Here is a 22,643-nt window from a genome sequence, read left to right on the forward strand (position 1 = left end):
GTGCGATTCGCCACCTAAACCAGTAACATCTATCCCAGAGAACTTGGCCTTTGGGGCTCAGTACTAGCAAGTGCTATGCTGGAAGGTGAGGAATGTGATCTGACATTTCTAGAAAGCTAAGGTTTTACCTTATGTGTTAGTTTTTAAGGGCTGTATATAAGGGTTTTGTCTCTTGCTTAGTCCCTGCCTTGCTTTGTCTATTTGGAAACACAGATGAGAATATGAAGGCAAAAGTAAGATTGTTTGGAATAATTTAGCTCTCTCCCTATACTATGTTTCCTGTGTCTCTAACATTTAGTTTGGGTTTTTATTTTAAGTATTTGGTGCTCAAGAATGGCATTTATAGTACTGTGCAGCAAAATATTACTGTGACTTGGCTTAGTAGTAATTGTGGAACCGATGCAATGTCTCAGTACCTCCTAACTGGAGTATTTTCGGTATATTTGTGCAATATTTGCTTGCAAGTTCTTGCAGGATTTTCTTAAGAGCATTTCTAATTCCCATGAAGTGTAGCAACTTAAGAAAGAAGTTGAATAAACCAGCAGAAGTGTTGAAAGACACAAAAACAAAGGAGTTTTTCATGTCAGTTTTTGCAAGCTTCAAACCTTTAGACCTTTAGCCACAACTAACTCAATTGCTTTTGAACACAGTCTGAAATTAAAATGCAGCGTGGGATCTGAGCCCAAACTAAATGCTGTGGAAAGGCAACATCCGTCTTCCTTGTCAACTCCAGGTAGCAGAAAGCACAAATGAAAGGTAATGCTCTGTCGCTTGCCCGATGGGCTCTGTGAAAGCCTGAGCGATGGAGCTGTCCACCTTCCAGCTTCATTGCAAGCAGGAAGGGGCTTGTTAAATCCCTGGAGCAGGAGGATTTAATGGACTTTAGCAGCAGCTTTGTGGCCCGCAAATGACCACTGCGGGTTTTAACCACAGAGCTGAAAAAGCAAATATTTGATGCTCGCAAGCAGAGGCTCCGTCTTTATCTCCTCAACATGTATGTGTTTCTAGCATTGGATGTTTCAAAGACCTTAATTCTTAATAGAAGCGCCCCTCCCTGCTGTAAGTTTTCGTGCTTTGGCGCTGTTTTTGCCCGAGAGCGGGTGAGCGGTGTGCCCAGCGGATCGGTGTTTTAGGGTTTTACTCCATATTTGAGCGTTTTTATTTTATTTTCCCGCGCTCGGGGCGGGCGGCCCTCAGGGGGCGCCGTTGGCGAGCGGCGGCCGTTGGGCCGGGCTCGCAGGGCGGGGCCCGTCACCACGGCAACCGCTGTGGCGTCAGGAAGTCTGTGTTGCGCCTGCGCGCACCGCCCGAGCAGCGGCAAGCGCGGGCCGTTGGCGCGCGGTGCATGCGCTTCGCTGCGGTCCTTCCCGGTGTTGTGGCGGGGTGCGAGGAGCGGAGGGAGCCGCGGCTGCGGCGGAGAGGTCAGCGGCGGGCCGGGGGCGGCGAGGACCGGGCGGGAGCGGCGGCACCGGCGCCCCCCGATCCCCTCCGCGGGCCGCGGCTCTGTGCGGAGGGCCGGGCCGGCGGCGTGATGTCACGGCGGCGCCGCTTGCGCGGTGGTTCACGCCTCTAAAGTGACTTAAAAAAAAAAAAAAAAAAAAAAACTCGCCAAAAAGATACCGACTTAGCCCGGGAGACCCCGTTCTTCACAAAATTGTTTGGATTCGTGTTAATTCGTTATCCATCGAGTCCCGTATCAGTCATTTATTTCGCGTTGCCGTCCGTTTCGGGCTGCAAGATTCTTGCTTCCCCAACGGTCCTGCTCAAACGTCGCCGCTGGGGACGGGGATTCTGAGAGATCGGGGGCTCTGCCGGGCCAGAGAGCGCTCGGCCTGTTCGCCCGTAGCATCTGTTGCGTTGCAGCTCGTTGCTAGAAATCGGGACCTGCAGGAGCTGTGGTTTTTAATAGTGTTGGGGCTTCTCTTGTAGTGCACTAATGTCATCATCATTATGGGATAGATGCCATTAGACCATTGATTTCTGAGTTAGTAGTTTTAATAACGATCTAATAGCGTTGTTAGGTTTTTGTGGGTTTTATGTACACCAAAAGCTCCTTTTGAACATTCTCTAATAAATCTTGTGTAATTTTACCACATTCTCATTTTAATGCAGTTCCTTTTTTTATGTTCTGCACTGCACCATTTCATTATCACGTTGCTATTTTGCATATTTGTTTTTATTCCTGCTCTGAATATTTCTCCTCTGAAAATCAGATTAGCATTTAACAACTGGTGTCCTGTTCGTTAGTTGTGGAATGGTAGAATTTTGGGCATCAGTTGAAATGTTTTTAAACAGTGCTTAATTCTCAGTTGTATTTTTCATTTTGAAACACCCGCTGCATAGATTCCTGATTTGTATGTTACTGTGTTTGCGTACAAGCCATGAAAATTTGCACTGAGCAACCGTTACTTTTTATTTTTATGATTACTTCCCCTTTATCCTTCCATAGGAGGTATAATGTGAAGTTTTTCTGTTTTCAATAAGATGCTCTGTAAAATAGGAGGTTAGTTTCTATAACACTTAAAAAACAGGGGCAGTTTTTGTCATGTAAGTACCAATTTAAAATTAATTTCTGGAACGTGATAAAAATTTTACTAGATATAAAATGTTTTGCCTTATGTACGAGGTACTAGTGAGGGGGGTTGCTCTAAAGGAAACATGAACATGATGCACTGATGGGTTATGAGGGAACATAAGTGGGTAGTGTCTGGTAGACAATGATGCTGGTCATTGCTAAAGTTGCTTCTTAAAATCTTTTTTTTTTTTTTAGCCGTTATTTTTTGCTTGTTAATTTGTCATTGCTTGTATTTCCCTATCTGTTTCAGTTACCCTTGTCTGGCATAGGAAGACTGACAGAGACTGGAGCAGAAAGGTTAGTACCTGATTTGGAATTTGTCTTCTACACTTATATTTGTGCTCTGCTCACTGAGTAACTCCTGTTCTCTCTCCTCAGTATTATATATTATATTGGCACTTCCACAAAGCCAGAGAACCTGCACTGTGCAGCTCTTGCATTATGTCTCAGTAGGAGAGAGTGTGCCATAGAGTTGTGGTTCTGGGTTCAAGCAAGTTATTAGGAAACAAGATGGAAAAAGAAAGGGCAGACTATTCATGGTATCATGAGTCCCAACTTTCTGCTCAAAATAGGGTCAGCTCTAGAATTGCGTTGTGTTATTCAGGACTTTATCTAGCCTGATCTATTCTGACCTCCAAAGAGCTGCGTGGGGGGGTTTTGTTGTTTGTTTGTTTGTTTGTTTTCTGCAGGAGCAGTGCTGTTCACTGCTGGGAGCAGTGCTGGGCTGAGCAGATCCTGAGTAATATTTGAATTCACACACATATTTAAGTACACAGGTACTTGTGAAGTGGCTAAACTTAGCACCATTAGAGCATGTGCTGTCACCTTCTCCCACCCTCTGAAGCTTGGAACTTGAGCAAAAAGAGGAATTAGTAAAAATACACTAAAATCTAACCCTTTCCTCCCAATTTCTAGGTTCCATCTTCAAGAACCATCTAGGTTCTTGCTGCTCTGTGCTATTTTGATTATATACATCAAAAGGTTCAGTTGGGCTATAGACCGAACATCTAAGTGGATAGGTAAGTGCTGCTGTTTATTTTATTTGACCAGCTTGTGTGATTTGTAGAGTCCTAAAATCTTACAAAATTAATCGAATTCTATATTGAAATAAATAATTTTGCAAAACCGTTACTTGACAAGCTCTACAAGATGGTGCCAAAGGGGCTTTAAGGTACATGAATGACAGCATGATCAGATGTATTTAGAGGATCCTGGTCTGTGCCTACGCCTCACTCCATGTCTGTAGATGGAGGAGTAAGACAGATTAATCCTTAGGTTTGCATTGCTTATAGATCTCACGTGATCTGCCTGGGGCATTCAGTATTAATTGCAAACAAAAGTTTAACATCAGGAAGTCACCGTAAATAATATGACATGTGTACGCATATGTCTTGTGAGAGTTATTTAAAGCCATGGAGGATGTGAGATTCTCTGTGTGCCTCCTCCTACTTAGGGGAAAAAAAAAAAAAAAAAAGGTCAATTTGTAGTGATAACTACTCCAAGATTCTGTCTGAAAAAAATAAATTTATGAACTGGTTACAGAAAATGTCAATTTCTCTCTCAGGAAATGATCCAAGACTCACAGCAAAGTCCTCTGCAGGTTTGGGAGGTGGAATTTAAAATAGATAAATCCATTAACATCTGTAATTGCTTATAGGAAAGGCTGACCTGTGAAAATGTGTAACCAGCATTCCTTAGCCTTGCATGGCTGCAGCCAAGCCATTTGAGAAAACAATCCTGCTTGTGTTCTTCCTGCATTTTGAGTCTTTTGGTGCCCAGAGCTTTATTGGAGCAACTGAACCACAGCTGCTGCCATTCCAAATGAAACACTCTGTTTAAGTTTTGAAAGAAATGGATTTGGGAGTCAATATAAAAGCTCCATTAAAATAGCCAGAACCGTAGTGAACATAGGGCTAGGAAGAAGAGGACAATCAAAATGTCTAAGAATAGAAATCTAGTTCTGGTGTTGCTCAGGGATTGATGGCATTTCCATATGGATGTTGTTGTACCTGTCGCTGTTCCAAGAAATCACTAGCTAGCACTGTTATTCTTACTGTAGAGAAAGATTAAGAAACTTAGTTAAATCAGGTTTTTTTAAAATTAGTTCAAGAAGCTAATTTAAACCAGCTAAGAAAGAGACAATACTTTTATCTGGTGTATGTGACAACAGTTTATGAGACATGGTCAGTGTCTACTGAGTAGCCAAAGGAGGAGGTAAGAACACAGAGGTGAAAGAAGGGTGGGCACATTTGTTAGATGCTCTCTCATCTGTCCAAGAAACTCTTCTGCAAGGCCAAGCACTGCTAAGCCTTACTCTGTTAGCTGCTTTTCATCATGGGGACAGGCTCTCTTCTTTAAATATGCTGTGTCACAAAATGAAATTTTGCACTCCGAGTGACAGTCTTTCCTCCCCACCTTATGGGAGCGAATACATTCATTTTTGCTGTGTTATATAAATGTAGCTATGGATGCATATACAAGTGGGACATCTCAAATTCTGAGCTCCAGGCAGGATTCTGACCTCAAAGGAGAGGTCAGCATGCTTTTGAATGTGGCCTGTGTCTGTCTGTGCTGAAAGTACAGTATTAGTGTTTTGGGTCAATATGTGCTATTATACTTATGTGCTGCAATATTTTATATGAGAATCTCTTCTCCTTCAAAGAAGAGTCTTCAAAGAATGTCCTCTTTCAAATTGGTACCAGAGGCCTGTTTCACACTGCATCTGCGTATACCATCTTACATATCCACCTTTTAGAGGTTTTTCCATTAAAGGGCTTCAGTAAATCTTTCTGATTTAGCGTACCATGAAGATCCTACACATGCTTTGGGCAGATTGAAATGCTTCACTTCTATTCCAAAATCCTCTGAACAAGAAAGTCATCACTGTGCTGAGTGAAAATAAGCAGGGTCCTTGGAGAATGTGCTGCACTAAATGGTATAATATATTCTATGCAGATGAATTAATCACAGAGGAAAGTCCACCGTTGGAACAGTGGAGAAGTGCTGGCGTCTGAAGAATGAAGGCGGCGAGCCAGAGAAGACGCAGCCCTGACTGTTCCTGAGATCTTTCCCTGTAGCGCTGCTAGGCAGCATTACTGCAGCCTGCAGCACCATGGATGAAGAGGACAATGAATTTAAAGTAGTGTGGGCAAAAATTGTCGGTAGGGCAAAGAAGAAAGCTGAGGATACTGAGGAGAAAGCTGAGGATACTGAGGCAACAAAGAAGGTTCAGAAATGGACAAAGACCACTACAACAGGCAGATCTGTTCCTGGGAGCCAAATCGATCAGTGCTTTCCAGTAGTGAAGGGGAAAGATTTGCCACAAAATTTGGGTTCTAAGGTGCCGACAGGGATGCGTGAAGAAGACGACGATGCTGTGCCCTGCAGTAGTGGTGGGACGTCACAAGAAGACAGGAGAAGCGCTTTCCCTGACAGCCAGCTGCGCACAGTGACCAGTTACTCTACCAAGAGGAATGTGACAGGTGCGTGCACTGAAATCTTTCAGACAGAAAATAGGCTAGTACTGAAAAGACTCAGTTCAGTAGAGCTCTTTAGAAGTCTGGAGGAGGTATGCAGTTCTTCAGTAAGGTGAAACCTAAGTGCTGAGTGATATATGAGGGAATCATTACCTTTTTTTTTGCGACTTCAGAATGTAAATCATCCCTCAAATCATCAAGAAGCAAGTTCAGATTATATCAAAGTGTTTTTTCACAGTGTGTTATTGTATTGAATGTTGAATTATGTTGCCATTGACTGTCACCAAGGCCAAAAAGATAAATTAAGAAAGGTTCTGGGTTAATTCATGAAGGATTGGTCTTTCAGTGATGACTAAATATGATGACCAGAAGGCAGTCACCAGTGCATGAAATCCTTAAACTGACAGCTAAGGTCAACCAGGAGAAGGATTATTTTGTACTTGTTCTGCCTGATACCCTTTCGTAATTATCTACTAGTGACTGCACTCAGAAACTGGGCTGGTGAGATCTTTGGTCTGATCTCACAGGTTGCCTCAAAGCAGAGCGGAGATACACTGAGCTGTTAGCCTGCTGCTCGTTACCACCCCTCCTTAGGAACACCTGTTGCTTGGTTCTGAGCCTGAAAGTCCGAACCATGGATAGGGCTTGAAGATCAGAGTAGAAACATGTTCATTTTTTTTGACTATCTCAGGTTGCTGTTTTGGGAAGCTTCCCAAGAGCTCCCTGGGCAGCTCAGTTACCTGTTTAATTCTGACTGGGAAACTGTGCTTTGTCCCCTTCAGTGAATGCTCCGAGTGACTGTTCCCAGACTACACTATCCTTCCGTCCTTCACAACCAGAGACCTGCTCTTCAGACACCTTGAAGACACCACTGCTGCCTGGGTCGAAGGTGCGGGCAGCAAAGCTGGCGGTGGAGAGAATGCAGCACTTCAAGAGAGTGGCACCTGAGCAGCTAAAACATAGCCTGGGCGATAGCTTGCCAAAGGCTGCAGCTAGCAGGAATTCCTCTGATGAAAGCGAGGAAGAGAACCCGGAAAAAGGTACGTTTCTGCTGTTATTTAGCTCCTGTGTGTGCATGGAGAGTGCTGAGGGCTGCTTAGGGTGATTGCATGAGCAGCAGTCTGGATTCCTGGGCTTTGTTCACAGCTGGACAGGTGGCTTGTGTGATGCTGAATAAATCGCTCCACATGTCTGAGAACTTGCTTTCTCTATTGATAAATGTGTATTGATCTCTCTACTTCTCTCCTAGATCTTTTGTGAGGCTGAAATTTGATTTTATGTTAAGTTCTGGAGAGAGAATTTACTTTCTGGAAACAGGTTGAGATTCTAAGAGCATCAGTAAATCCAGTCGTTCTTCTCAGGGGCAATATTGTGTAGCTCATATAAATATGACCTTAGTTACTCCGTGTCTTCTGTAAATCTCTGAGCACTTACAAAATAGGATGTTCTATGCAGATGAATTGAATCCGTAGCAATTTGAATTCATAGCACTTTTTTTGGTGTTTTGGTGCTTTAAAAGTCAAGGCCCCTTTAAAAGTCAAGGCCCTGCTGGTTCTCTATGGACATGAGAATTTCCTGTGCTTAATATGTAATGTTTAAGACCCCATGTTCTCCCAGAAACTTCATCTAAAACATAACTCTCCTTTTGGTTCGGATACATAATGTGCGATGAACCAATTGCCACCTTCCACTCCTGGGGTAGTGCTCTCCTGTACTGTTTGTGCATTCCCTTGTGAGAAATGAGATGTGAAGATGCAACAGGAAGATTGCAGGGGTTTTTTAAGTTAATAAAATAATCATGACAAATGTAACAGTTTCATGCCTTTCACTACAAGATGTTTAACTCTATCATCTCTCCCTTCTGTGCCAGTTACCCACGATCTTCCATCCACAAAGGACGATGGTGCTTTGGCTTTTGCCCTTCAGCAGAAGATCAAGGAGGAAGTCCCGGAAAGCCTAGAGGAGAAGGGCTTGTTTTTTTGTCAGATCTGCCAGAAGGATCTTTCAGCCATGAACACAACACGACGGGGGCAGCACGTTAATAGGTGAAGCACTAGCATGAAAGGCCAGTGTGGCTTTCAGCAGCAGTGCCTTAGAGAAGATGTAATTGCAGACTAGGTAGCAAAGCTACCCATTAGTGTCCATTTCAAAATCTGCCCATTTCAACACCATTTATTCAATTAAATAATGATTTCCTAAGAACATTTGGTTATGTCAGCTGTTTGCAAATCTGAGCTATCGCTGAAGGAAAGATGTGATACTGTTTTGCAAGATGAATAAATACATAGACTATGCACTATATACTTTTGTAAAACTGTGCACTATATACCTTTGTAAATACTATATATAGGCACTATAGACCTTTGCTTTCCACAGGTAATGAGAGTGGAAGGCTAAGGGAAGGATCCTTGTGTTTTCTTTTGTCAGAATGGTGTGGGCTTAAATTGATGCCAGCACTCTCTAACAGTTTCCTTAGTGGTAAATATCAAATACTGTTAAAATATTACATACAGCTAGCTCTTTATAAATGAAAAGTCTGTGCTTCTCTGTAAAGAAAGTATTGTAAACAGCTTGCTTAAGTAGTTGGAGTTGCTCAATTACAGCATTTCAGGAGGCAAGGTTCAAAAAGAGCATTTTATTTTATTTTGTTTTGTTTTATTTCCATCATCCTCCAGGTGTCTGGATGAGATGGAGGCAGCAGAGATCTCCTCCTCCAGCAAACCAGCAATCCCTGATTGTCTCAGCTGTGGCAAACATTTCCAAACTTCCGAGAGCCAAACTACTCACTTGAAACGCTGTGCTGTGAAGATGGATGTTCCTCCTAAAATGCTGCTTCAGGCACTGCAGGTGTCTCAGTTTGGAGTTGCCTCTCCTAAGTATCCCAGGTAAGATTTTGGTGAAAATCTTGCTTTCCTTCAAAAGTGGTGGATGACTATGAGTCAGCAGACAGGAGCAAAATGGGAAGTAAATAATCTTACACTAATTTGTCAGAAATATTTATGCTCTGAGAGGTAATTATGTAATAAAGCTGAATAGCGTGGTTGAGCTTATTAAGCAGAACATGCTATATGAGCATACAGTCTCTTTGGAGTATCTGTGTTTCCAAGGCCTCAGCTTTTCGGCTCGTTGCTGTCCTGGATACATGGGCCTTATCCACAGAGTCAAGGAGGAAACATACAGGATGTTTTGAATTGTGCTGGGTGCAGAGATGTATCTGCTCTTTGGGATTTGAGCAACATGTTCAGAGTATAGCGAGTGGTGCCTGCCTGAAATGTATCCAAAGGACTTTTAAGTCTTATTGTGCTGAGGAAGGGCCATTGCTTGTTTACTTTGGAAGTGTAAGATTGGCAGAACGGTTTTGGTGACGGTCTTCTTGACTTCAACCTGATTTTTGCCCTTTGATACAAAGTTTAGGTTTGAGGTAGCAGATGGTTAAGGCCATTCCTGCCCTTGCAAAAAAAAAAAAAAAAAAAGGGGGGCAGTTTGTCAGTGCTGCAGTCTTATGTTTACCTTTCCAAAATAAGATTTTCTCCAAATTGCTGTGAATTCCACTCATGATAAGAAATCCTTTTCTTTCCTCCACAGAAAAAAGTACTGTTGATGCTTTCTTATTATTCTGGATATGGGAATCTCTCTGAGGAAGTGGGGCAGCTGGTCTGAAGCGCTCAGGGTTTCTTGTCTCTGATCCAGTTATGTTATGTTAACTTGGGCTTTCTGCTGCATTCTTACGTTTCAGCAATCAACCAAACATATCAAAACGCAGAGAGTTCTCCGGAGATGACTCCAAGGAAATGAAAAAGAGGATCAAAATGGAACCTCAGGATGAAGATCTGCAGGTTGCTATGGCAATGTCACGCTCTCTCTTGGAGCAAGAAAAGCGTGAACAAGCAGCAGTAGCTGCAAATATGAAACCCGTGGCTGCCTTGCCAATCAAATGGAAGCCTGGATCAGGTATGTGTCACCGTGAGTGTCTCAGGCTATACTATTGGAGGAGTGATGTAACAGCCTGCTCTTCACTACCAACTTTTCTGTTGGGCATAGGGGATGACAACCACACTTCTGTTTCATTTAAGTTGTCCGAGATGGAGTAATGCAAAGTATCCACATACAGATAGCCAAGGGAGGCTGCAGGATGTTTCACTGAAATCCATTCTGAGTCTTATATTTATTTCACTGGTTGATTGTTTCAAAACTATAGAATGTTTTTAAGATGAGTTGTTTTTTTAATAAATCCCAAAGGGAAAACATGAAAAGACCATTGTTATTTTTTTTGCAGTGCATTTTTCTTATTCACTGTCCCATACCCTTGATTATGCAACTTTTTCATCCTTCTCTCCTTGCTCTGCTTTCTTTCTGAAGTATATGTGCATACAACTACACACGTTGAACCTGTGGTTTGCTATTTAAATGCACAAAAATGGTCAGAAAAGAAGCCAGTTGCCCTGGGGGAAGGTTGAGTTCTGCACATAGGAGACACTTTGCTCTTCGTGGCTCTCCTCAATCTCTTCCTGCTGATAACCACTGCCAATTATATTGGGAATTAGGAAGTCAAAGGCAGTAAAGAAACAGACCTGAGAAACAGACCTGACAAATGAGAGCTGTGCAGGATTCATATGTGCTGTGGTTTGACATGAGTGACCATCACCAGTGATCAAGACGCACCAAAAGCAGTCCTTCATGGCTTTGGAGTCTTTTTTCTTCTCTCTCTCTCTCTCTCTCTCTCTTTTTTGAGTGAAGCGCTGCTAACTAGCCAAAAGCACTGTACGCTCACTGTTCAAAGGGTCTGGAAGGTAGCCTGCACATAGGTATCAGTTGCTTTCATAGTGATCTGATTTGACAGCTCAGCCCAGCAGGACCATGTGTGCACGAATAAGTCTTCCCTGAAGGTTTGTTTCTCTGGCAGAAGTAACGGGAGGCTTGGGACTTATTGCAGAAATCTTGTGTTCTGCTGTAGTTGCATTTTGATCATTGCCAACTGCAACACTTGAAAAAGCTGGCAGGTTCAGTTCCTCTGCTTATGTGTTCAGCTGTTCATTTATTTGGGTTTCTTTTGCTTTTCTTTTTAAAGAGAAAAGAACACGTAAAAGAGGCCCAACTACTCCTCCACCGTTACTGCTGCGGGATCCAGAGACAGCCCGCAAAAGGACTGAAGAGCGAGCCGCCATGGTGCTTACACAAGAGATGGAATTCCCTCCCACTCCTCGGCTTCCCACCAGTAGGATTTTGGAGGATGGATCTGAGAAAACAGACTGGCTCATGCCATCGCCCAGAAACAAGGACTGCCCTTTATGGAACAGCAGTGCTCTAACAGGGCCCTGCGACCCTGAATCATTCTACACTGCCGAACTGACCCCTCCAATCGTACCTTGCATAACTGTGCAGGTGGGATGCTCTTTTCTCCTTCCTCTGGTATTTGTGTGCCACAGTTTACTTGCTCTGTAGCCCTTCTCTTTTCTGCCATTTAAGTGAGTCACCCCATGCTCTGCATGCTCTCTGCTCCTGCACAACTGTCCCCTGGTCTCACACAAGTAGGTTTGGTGATCTTGAACTTTCACTTCTCCCTTTTGGACAGGAGGCTGAGGCTTGTGTTGCCATGCTGTTCTTTGGGCTTTTGGAAGACCAAACAAATGGGAGCAGAGCACTGAGTGAGAGGGCTTGAGCCTCTTCATTTTGCCACTAGCTTAGCTATTTTTACAGTAGCCTGACTCTTGTGTCCTTCTTGATACTTTTCTCTGACTGATTATAATCAGAGCCTTTCTCTTTCTTTACTCATGTTTTGTATCAAGGCAGCAAGGAACAGTGTGGAAAGTTCACACTGAAGATGGATGCTTGTGTGTTACACTGAGGAGGGGATGGGCACTCCTAGGGTTGTAAAGTGAAGCGTTTGCATTTCAGGCTTTCCCCATGTATCCCACTGCCTGAAGCTGCATGCAGGACTGTGATCCAGTTTAAACCGGGCGGTCTCACTCTGTTATTATCCAGATGTCTTGCCTCTCGTTTTTCTGTAGTTTTATAAATGCTGCCTACAGAAACAGACAGGACCTTTTAGTCTGTCGCCTTATAGCACTATCTTCTTGGAGAGCAAGTATGTATCCGGGGATCGCTCAAAGTATTTTATTAATATTTATTAAGATATTTTGAAAGTATGAACTAGAGATCAATTCAGAGACTGTACTCTGAACTCTGCAAATACATACCAAATTAATTTATTGATGTCTTTTTTTTTCTCTCCTTTGATCAGATTTGTAAGTCAGAGACTTCTCTGCCATCAGTGGGATCTGATCAACCAGAAGTATCTCAGCAACTTCAGCCTGATCTCAGTCCTCATTATCCTGCTTCTCCAGAGACTGGAGAAAAAGCTGCTGATGAAGCCGACTCGGGCTCTGAACAGGCTGGACAGATTTCGTCTCAGGGCGAGAAGGTTCATGTTGAGACTCTGCAGCAACTGATTGAGTTGGCCATGGAAGCACAAACTCAGTGGAGGCTTGAGCTTAACGACGCTCAGGAAGTAGAGCAGCCAAGTAAGTTCTGGCAGCCTCATGAGCCTCCTCTCTGGTGTCATCAGCTATGAGGAGCCACGTTTAGCCATACTGAACTTGGAGAGCAGTGGCAGCAGCCGCAAGACGATATTGTTGATCCAGGGGGTGATATTTGGGGGCATTGTTCTGTAGTAGGCTTTAGGTACAATCAAGTTGACATTTCTGAAATGATTCATAGATCCCAATATTTAAGAAGAGCTCCTCTTAGACAGCAGCTTCTAGATTTTATTTTAAAAATCCTTTAAAGGTGTCAGATGCGTTTCTGCCAGCCGGGGGCCCAGACACGGCCAATCGTGAGGCAAAAATATATCCCCAAAATATATGCTCTTTTCTGCCTAGTGGCTTTTGCCGACAGCACTGTCTTACGAGGTTTCACCAGGAGAAGACCTGGTGAAAGAAGAGCGTAAGAGATGATGTTGTGTTGGTACATGGATACACAGTCCCTGAAGTTGATCTGTACAGGCTGAAAAAAGTCCACCACCTAGAATTCCTTCAAGAGCAGCTCTAACTTCCCTGGTTACAGTGGTGTGCATTGCACAACGGCACGTTCCAAGACCAATGGTAGCCTTAAAATTGTCCAACCATTTAGCATAATATATGCACTGTGTGTCTCCTGTTCACTCATCAGTGAAGACTATGGTTGCTAAATCTAATGTCTCTCTGCTTTGTACTTGACTTGGGTAAAATTCCCTCAGTTCTCCTATTAAGCTGCAGCAAATGGCTGCTGGTCATATGCCAAGAAAACCAAATGCATCTGATAAAGCCAAGAGGGGGAGGCTGAACCATTCAGCTCAGAAATGTCAGCCTGGGACAGGAGTCTCTTGGGGAGTTGTCATGGCAAGGAAGAAATGGCAGTTAAGAGTTGCCACTTCGTTCTGTCTTACAAGAAGGTTGTACATGACTTGAGATGTGCCTTTTCTTCTTTGAGGAAAAGAATTGACTTCCAGTGATTCTTCACTAAGTGGCTTTGCCCCTCTACCCATAGAGAAGAGATTTCCGAGAAGCAACGATATAAATGTAAGGACAAATGTTATTTTTCCCCTTTTTTGTATTGTTTATTTGCACTGTATTTTTGTATTGTTTATTTGTTAAAAAAAAAAAAAAAAGCCTCTCCCATTTGATTAATTTCCAGAAGTATGGAGTATTTCCCATTCATTTTCACAGAAACAGAGATGTTTAAGCATTACAGTCACTCACAGGAATCATCCTAGGCAAAACTGAAGTCCAAATACGTGATGTTTCATTGATGCCCACAGGCAGGATTGTGGGTGTTTCAGAGTGTTTGTCCTACTTAATTTAAAATAACAGGTAACATAAAGCAAATTTGTGCATAATTTACACAAAGAGAACCAGGTTAAATATTGAGGCTGTAGTGCATAGAGTATTTGGGGGTAGTTACTAGGGATGTATCTGCTCAGCACTTAGGTAGTACTCTGCTTTGATGCCCAGCCTAGATGACACAGGCCACACTTCCTGGAGACCAGGAGAGACAGAACTGTCTGGGGTTTCATCCAGGCTCATGTACGCACCCATTTTGCATGGTTCTGAGCAGAACTTTGTCAATGCCTCTCCTCTTATCTTCCTTTCCAGTCTTTCTTTTGCACAGAGAATGGTGCAGCCAGAATATTTCTGTTCTTACTTAATTTCCCCATTTTCGAGTCATAATTTTAGTGTCAGCAGGAAGGCTGTTCTGGGCTTCCTGCCTGGAAAGCAGTGCCTGCCTTCTCGGGGTACCGTCTTGCAGGTGTCCTACCTGCCAAGAAAAAGAGAGCAAGAAACACCTAACAGGTTTCCAGACTGAGCTTCCTGTCTTGCCCTTGGAGAGCAGTCCATGACGTGCAGAGTCTCCTCTAGCCCACCTGTGAAGCCTGGAAGAAATGGCCCAGCGTGTGCTGCTGTTTCCATGCTAACTGGTACTGGCTCCTTGCAAACACACTGAAGCAAGTAGAGAGGTTGAGTTCCCACTGAACTAACCTAGAACTGCTAATAAAATAAAGAGCTCTGCTGTTTCTGGTGGAACTACATCTCATGGAGTTGGATAAAACTTGCCTTTCTTCCAGTCTGCGCTAGGTTCAGAAATTACAAGGTCAACAATTAGTGTCTCAGGTAAAGCTGCTTTCTACTTACAGTCAGGCAGCCTCCCTCAAGAAGACCTTGCACTGATAAGGATTCTGTTAGTCCTGAGAAGGCCAAGGCAGCCATACCCACGCTGGGACCCAGAGTACAGCAGTGCTGACAAACTGGGCTGTTGCCTCCTTATCTGCCAGGAAAATGCCTTACAGCTGTAACAACTACTGTCTTTGTGTCCCTTCTATGTTCTAGTCCTCTTTCAGGATGCTGGCAGAAGATTACAATATCATGGTCAACAACGCCTACTTGAGTGATATCCAGTTTCAAGTGGACTCTGGAGAAATCCTTTATGCCCATATGTTTGTGCTGTATGCACGCTGTCCTCGGGCTGTTCAGCTGGTAAGTACTGCTGTTAGACTTTTCTCTTCCCCTCGAGTAAAGCCCCTTTGCAGTAACAGGAGTTTGACCGTCTATTCCAGACTGATCACAACAAATGAGTTAGTGATGCCGTACAGTAAGCACAGAGTATTTGGAGATCCAGTGGCAAGTCACTCTGGACCTGCTGATTATGGAATAGACAGTATTTACAAGCTGTGCTTGTAACTAACCCAAACAGAGGTCTGTCACTCCCACAGGTGCTATGGAGGTAGCTGCATTGACCTGTGCCTTTGGCAAGGCCAGTGAAGTAATTTCTGTGTTTCCAGAAGCATTTTGGTTCATACAGTTTCCAGCCTGCTCCTGTGCAATTTCCTGCAAAGGCAATGAAAGGCAGTGGGCTGAAGACAGGAACTTGCCCTCTGACAGAGCTGCCACCAGACCATACCAACTTCTTGACAAAGTTTTGTCATTCTTTCTGTAATCAGTAGAATTCGTTTTGTCCTCATGCATGATTACAGCAGTTTCAACTCAAGGTGCTTAGGACCATTTATGAGGGGTCCTTGAAAGCTTCAGGGTACAAGTTAACAGCTGTATGGAGCTCCCTATTCCCCAGGGAGCTCTGTATCTCTGGTCATTTTAGCTTCCCTCTGAGGCATCAAATCCTGGCCATAGGAACAGACTTTGACACACAAAAAAAAAAAAAATTAGTGGCCTGATAGAGAGCAGATACTGCTGGTGTTGTTCCGTTATGAGGAAGTGGACCTTGTTTGCTTTCCTTTTACCGCACAGGTTTACGACGAAGGGATATATGTGAAGGTGAAGGACGATGACGACGAGCAGACGCGCCGGGTGCTGCTGAGCGATGTGACAAAAGAGGCAGTCCTCGCGTTCCTGCGATATCTTTACACTGCTTATACTGACATCCCTGCTAGAATTGTGCCCCAGCTGAGGGCTTTGGCTACCAGGTTTGTATCATATGAGTGTGCTTTGGGTCACCTCATGCTTTCAGCCACATGGACTTTAACCTGATACCTTCTGTTGTGGTTTCAGTGGCTTTCACAAAACTCATTTCACTTGAGATGCAAGTACCTCTGCTTCCATCTTAAGTGAAATATGAACACACGAGCATCTTATCCTCATTTTTTCATGAATCTTTCTTCAGGTTACATCTGCTTGAGATTTTCTATTTTTGGTTTATGACTAGAACACTTTTGCCAAGTTTTGTCTCATGATCTTTAATGACAGCTGATGGTGGCAATGGTGATGAGTGTAATTCTCAAAGCATTGCCCTAGTGACACACTTAATCTGAATGAGACTTGCAGAATGTGGATGCAGGGAATGCTAATTTGTTATGTCAGTCATGATCCTAGACATGTGTTAGATAATGAACTTGAAACAGCAGCAGATGAAACACATTCTATCGGATCAAAATCACTTAGTTCTGGAAATGTAGGTGTCCTCCTTTTAAAGTAATTCTGAAAAAGACCAGGAAAAAAAATCTGCTCTTTTATGTTGATAGTCAGTTAAACTCATACCTAATCAAGGAGAACTGATTATCCTCTGTAGTGGCAGCGATGCATTGTTTGGAATGGGGGAAATAAGTGTGAAACCTGAGAAGATTATGGTGACACGGAGTGAAAACCTGAAATTGTTATTGACTTTATTAATGTTGAAACTGCATGTCTAATTTGGCACAACAGTTTCACAAATTAAATTTAACTTTCTTTACAAGACTCACTAGATTGATCAGGCAACTATAACATTTGGAATTTTGAATGAATTTTGAGGGAGATAAACATTAACATTTCTGTTACATTCTTGCAGGTTTGATTTAAGGGAACTTGTGCTCAAGTGTAAGGACTGCGCTGAAGAGAGCCAGGCATCTTCTGGAGTGGATCCAGAAGATGATCTCCTCTCTGCGAGAGACGATGAAGATAATGATAACAGAGCTGAGAACTTCAAAGAGCTCCTGAACTCAGTGTGGGTGGCTGAAGATGAGGAAGAAGAAGCTGTGCTAAACCCTGCATGCCAGAAGGAAGACGACAACGGGGTGGGTGAACAGGAGCCGGAGGAAATATATGAGTTTGCTGCAACTCAAAGAAAAATGGTTCAAGACAAACTGGAGATGAGTGAAGGCACAGATTACAACATCTGTAGGGGTACTGAGGTAGCCCAAGGTGCGAACCAGCAGACTGAGAAAAAAGAGGCAAAAAGGTCCATATCTGCCTTGATAAGCAATGACTTCAGACATCTGAGGGAAGACAATGATGTGGAAACATCCAAATGTGACTTGTCTGAAGAAGAGAAAATGCAGAATACAAGTGGATACAAAAATGTGAATGCCACAAGCATCAATTTTGAGTCTTGTCAGTTTGAACCTCAGAAGGGGGTTAGGAGATGGGAAAGTGGGAAAGATTTCAAGTTGTCTCAGGCTTCACATAATATGGGAGGAGACGACCGCTTGGAAGAACAACAATTCACCAACTGTTCACTGCACAATGATACTGATAGGCGTGAAAATTATAAATGCTTATTTTCCAAAAATCAGATAGAATACTGTGAGCCTTCTCCAATGAAAGAAGTTATCAAAGAGTCAGGAAAGGCTGTTAGCGAAAAACATGTTGATGTTAATGATTTGCTTCCTTACTCCAAGTCACAAAAAGACCTCTCTCCACAAAGGGATGGTTTTTTTGGCAGTCCTCCTCTCAAATCTTCTATGTCTTTTTATCCTGCTGTTGGTTCTTCACCTATGTCTTCAGAATCGGATAGGAAATTTCCCAGAGAAGCAAAAACACCAGAGAGAAATCAAAAACCATTCCCGTCTCCCAAAATAGCTTTCCAGAAAGCCAATGAGCAGGACATTACATCAGGAAATCAGAACATAGAGAGCACAATTTCTCCAGAAGAGCTTTCCTGCACTGATTTAAACAAGCATAAATATGCTTCAGTTTTGTCAACACCAGTCATAAAAACTCCGGATGTTGCAGTCCACAACAGAAAAGAGGCTGATATTATTGTTTCATCTTCTGATGATGAAATGGAGCTAGAACAAGAGAGGAAGTTACCAGAGTCTGGCTCTCCTGAAAGTTTCCTGAAGCCCAGATTCTGGGAAGTTTCGGATAGTGAAGAGGAGGAATTCCCACAGATGCTTTTTTTAACTGAGAAGGTGTCAGCTTCAGCAGATGCCTGTCCGACAGACCTTGCAAAGACTCCCGGTGAGAGCTTGTATCTGTACAGAGTTCACTGAAGTAGGTTAAATTGTTGTCATTTTAGGTGATCATCCTGTTTGTTGTTCACCTGCTATATTGAGAGGGTGTTTTGGCCTTCTCATCCAAAGCAGTCAGGGCCAGGCACAAGAAGGTACAGTCAGCTTCTGATGTGGGGGAGTGCAACTAAATACGTGGGATAGTTGGAGCGTAGCCATTTGTGATCCATTCATGCTGCTGCTTTGACAGTGATCGTATGCATTGTAGAAATGATGAGACATTACCTGGGAGGGGAAAAAAAATCAAACAGCCTTCACTTTGCATGCTAGGGAATGATTATTCCTTGCAGTAATGGGTCTTGTTTTTCATGCATTCATCACTGATGTATGTGCTAACAATTGCACGAAGACATCGGGTAAGCTTTGCTTCCAGTGGTAGAAGTATAGAGGTTGGCTGGAAGTAGGTGCCTCTCCTGCCCACGGGTAGGCTCTCTGCATATTTTCCTGCAAAGCTCTTCTGATTTGCCTTTGCTTTGACTTGCCCTGCCCTTCTGTTTGCTGATTGTAGGCTCTTCCAACAGATTGTTGTGTGTCCAGCACTGGTCCCAACTGGAGGACACAGTGAGCGGTTTCAGGACGCACACAAGACTAAGGGCCAAGCTGCTCTTTGCCACCAGATTGCACTTAGTGGTGTCAGGAGCTGGGCCTTGTCTGCTTGAATGTCTGATGACACAGAGAACACTAGCCTCTGGGGTCATACCCTTCTGGGGTCAGCTGCTTACTAGGACAGTTCCTTCCATCTAAGCTCTAAGAACAGCAATTTATCCCTTAATATTTATTAGATATATTACTAATTATACTATCGTAAGTAATTAGTTTAACAAGCAGGATTTAGAACATGACCTGAGACTGACTGTGCTTCACAGTATCAGGAAATCAGTATCACTAAATCAGTATCTAATTCAGGCCCCCAGAACCTTGACTTGTTCGGTTTCTTCTGCATCAAGTCTCTCCTATGCAATTTTCTTCCTTGGGAAAGAACCACTTCACAGAATTCAGTAAACATATATTTTTAATTAGCTTGCAGCAGTTCTATCAAAGCCTCCAGTGGGCTTTTTTATTCAGACCTAACATATGGCTCAATTTGTTTTCTGATTTAAAGACAGTAAAAAACAAATATCCTAGACCCAAGGAAGACGAAAGTGTTGATCTGTTCAGTATAAAGGTATTTAGTAGGGCAGCTTGCAGACAAGTAGTTCTTCTTAAACAGTTACTATATAACATTAAAATATCTGCCACCAGGAGGGGAAGATATCATCCCTCCTATATCCTTCTGTACTAATTCTGATGACAATTTCATTCTGTTGCAGAACCTGCCTGTCAAGAGAAGGACAAGTCTCCTGAGAAGGACAAGTCTCCTGAGACTCCTATGACACCAATGCCAGCTTACTCCCTTATGAAGACCCCAGAACTGAAGAGGGAGTTGAGCAGGTTAGCACTGCTTCTACAAGTATATCTAGAAAAAAAAAAAAAAAGTACAAGTACATCTCTTTATGAGCAGAAAAAATACATGGAAGTTCCATCTCCATATGAGGAAGAACTTCTTTACTGTTCGGGTGTCACAGCCCTGGAACAGGCTGCCCAGAGAGGTTGTGGAGTCTCCTCCCCTGGAGATCTTCCAAACCCGCCTGGATGTCACCCTGTGCCACATGTTCTAGGTGTCCCTGCTGGAGCAGGGGGGTTGGACTAGATGATTTCGAGAGGTCCCTTCCAAGCCCAACCATTCTGTGATTCTGTGAGAAACCTGCTGGTAGGTGGTGTGAAAGGCAGCTACTGTGCTAAAGGGGAAAACTTGATGGTTTTCCAATGTCATGCTCTTCCAGCTGGCCACTGAGCTTCCTGGCCTGGTCACATTCCTGAGCTATAGCAGTGGAAGGCGCAGCATTATCTTAGGCTTAAGTCCTACCTTTCTCTTTCAGATTTGGAGTTCGTCCTTTCCCAAAACACCAGATGGTGTTAAAGTTGAAGGCCATATTCCAGTATACTCACCAGGACGTGGATACGGATGTGGATACTGACACAGAGGATGATATCCCATCCTCCCAGCTTCCCCCACAGAGGCCTCCAGCCAAGCGCCGTAGGCAGCTGAAGACTAACGGGCATGCTGGTGGGAAACGTGCCAAAATCTCCAACGGTAGACAGACACCAAATGTATCTCCAGAGAGGAGCTCTCTGGCAGCTGATAAGGAGGAGCTGATGCTCTCATCATCTCAGGAATCCTCATATTCTCAGGAATCGTCATCCTCGCTGGATGGCAGTGATGTCTCTACTGGTATACAGAGGTAGGGGAACAAAATACTAACAAAGGAGTCTACTGTGCAGCACAGAGATGAGCTGGGAAAATGGGCAATATAAGTGTCAATGCAGAATACAGGGGATCTGTACTGTAGGCAGCTTCCCTGAGCTTTTGTCACTTGAAGTAAGTTCTTCTGTTGTGCGTTTCAGTCTAATTGCTAGTGAGCTATTCTGAGAGCACAGAAATGCTCACGGGTGAAACTGCACATGGGCAGAGCTCAAAGCTGGCACTGCAAGGAGCCTCGCAGGGTTGAGTGAGAGCCTGCAAGAGGAGCAGGGAGCGCTGCTCGGTGAGCACTGCGTGTGGTGCTGCACAGAGCAAGTGTGTCAGCAGTAGTGCAGCAGGAGCAAGGAATGCCGGGCAGCACCGGCACAGCTCGACGTGCAGGTTTGCAGAACACGTGGCGTGTTCTGCCTCCCTCCCTTTGGCAATTGCTGGTGTCGGAGATCCTACACAGGGCATTGCAAGGGTTGGCAGCCAGGGACTTGGGCATCTCTGAGTGTGCCCTTGATGACCAGTTGTTTCCTTGATTGTTTTTTGCACTTTTTCTCACTTTTAGTTCTTGTAGCAATATATCCGAAGATGAGGAAGAGGAGCTCCCAGCTTCTCAGACAGCAGCCCAGGAAGCAGATACACTGGACGCAGTGGGAAACTACATCTTTACAAATTCAGTCCTGTACCACAAGGTCCTCTTTTACGAGCCAATTGAGCTGGCTGCACTGCACCGAGAGCTGAAAGCAAACGGCATGAAGATTTCCAAGGCAAAGCTGATGGATTTTCTAGATGCTTACTGTATCACCTTCACCACGGCTGCAGAGCGGAAGGAGAAGGAAGCCAAAGGCAAGGGGAACGGAAGACAGAGGAAACGCTACTGAATGGAGCCTCTCTCCCATTTCCAGCGGCAGCTGCAAAGATCCCTCCTGTTGGTGCACTCCCCTGCTGCTTCTCCTCTTTATCTTTGCTTTCCATTTTTTCCTAATAAGTTTTAGTTCCCTAATAAGATCTTTTTTCCTGAATCTTCAGACTCTCCAAGTAGTTATTTATTCAGTATCTGAGCGGCCCTACTGATTGCTACGCAGGGGACATTGTGGAAATAAGAGGCCTTTGCTGTCCTTGGTTAATTTGGTGGTCTCTGGTAAAACTCCTCAATCTGTGTGCAGCTGTTCTTCTAAACTATTTCTCATGGCTTTGCAGTGTCCTCTAACACCAGCAATTGTGTGAAAGCCTGGATTCCAACATTCCGCTGTGTGTGTCCAACATGTAGCAGGTATTGGCGTGCTGGGATCTCCAAGATATAATCTGCTCCATTTTCTGAGGGCTGTGTTACCTTGTCTTTGTAGTCCGATCAGAGCACATCCTTGACAGAGGTGGGGTTTTTTGGTTTTGTTTTTTTAAGGAGATGGTATTATAGTGATTAAATCTCTTCCTTGAACAGTCTCTTCTTAAACCTATTGTAAAAGAAGTTGTGAACATCATCTGGAACTCTTGGACAAACTCCTGGACCCTAAAAGGTCATCTTTTATATGTATTTTGTGAGCTCTTCTGACTTTCATGTGTTTTGAGAGCTTTGAAAAGGTCTTGGCAAAAAGGGCACATTGTTATTTTTTTTAAAAAAGGAGCCACTTTTGTAACGTATTTATGTATTCTGGAAATTATTTATATTTTTGATATATTATAGCCTTTTTATTTAATTTATATAAATAAACAGAATAAGATCTTGATGATAAACTGTAACAGGTAATGCCTTAGGAAGGCCCGGGGCAGCCTAAGCAGCAGTCCTGGGTCTAGCTGGGAGCAGTAGTGGCTCCACAGTGAGCGCTCTGGCTGGAAGGGTCCTCAGCAGAGGACGGAAGGACAAGGTGAGTCGTGGCACAGGGGCCCAGCAGCAAGGAGAGCTGGAACAAGGGATTGCTGCGCAGTGGCTGGAGAGAGGAAGATCACCAGGTTTGTTTGAGATGGAGAGCACCAAGGTAGGAGAGACTCCAGGTAAGGCTGGGGAAGGTGTTTTGGTCAGCCAGAAGGAGAGATGGGGAAGACTTCCTT

General features: G+C 43.7%; 1 protein-coding gene across 1 annotated transcript; it reads left to right on the forward strand.

Annotated features, from left to right (window-relative positions):
* The first annotated feature begins 5,687 nt into the window (after nucleotides 1-5,687).
* Nucleotides 5,688-21,475, forward strand: LOC148594970 (uncharacterized). Its single transcript, XM_088523235.1, has 14 exons — nucleotides 5,688-6,057; nucleotides 6,834-7,091; nucleotides 7,922-8,096; nucleotides 8,727-8,936; nucleotides 9,788-10,002; nucleotides 11,120-11,433; nucleotides 12,293-12,572; nucleotides 13,519-13,607; nucleotides 14,913-15,059; nucleotides 15,828-16,003; nucleotides 16,864-18,115; nucleotides 19,653-19,735; nucleotides 20,224-20,586; nucleotides 21,160-21,475. Exons 1-14 carry the CDS (start codon nucleotides 5,688-5,690, stop codon nucleotides 21,473-21,475), a joined length of 4,248 nt encoding a protein of 1,415 aa, XP_088379361.1.
* Nucleotides 21,476-22,643: the final 1,168 nt, after the last annotated feature.

Source organism: Tinamus guttatus, unplaced genomic scaffold (assembly GCF_059628265.1).
Source record: "Tinamus guttatus ecotype Peru unplaced genomic scaffold, ASM5962826v1 Tinamus_guttatus_pri_ptg000172l, whole genome shotgun sequence".
Lineage (NCBI taxonomy): Eukaryota > Metazoa > Chordata > Aves > Tinamiformes > Tinamidae > Tinamus > Tinamus guttatus.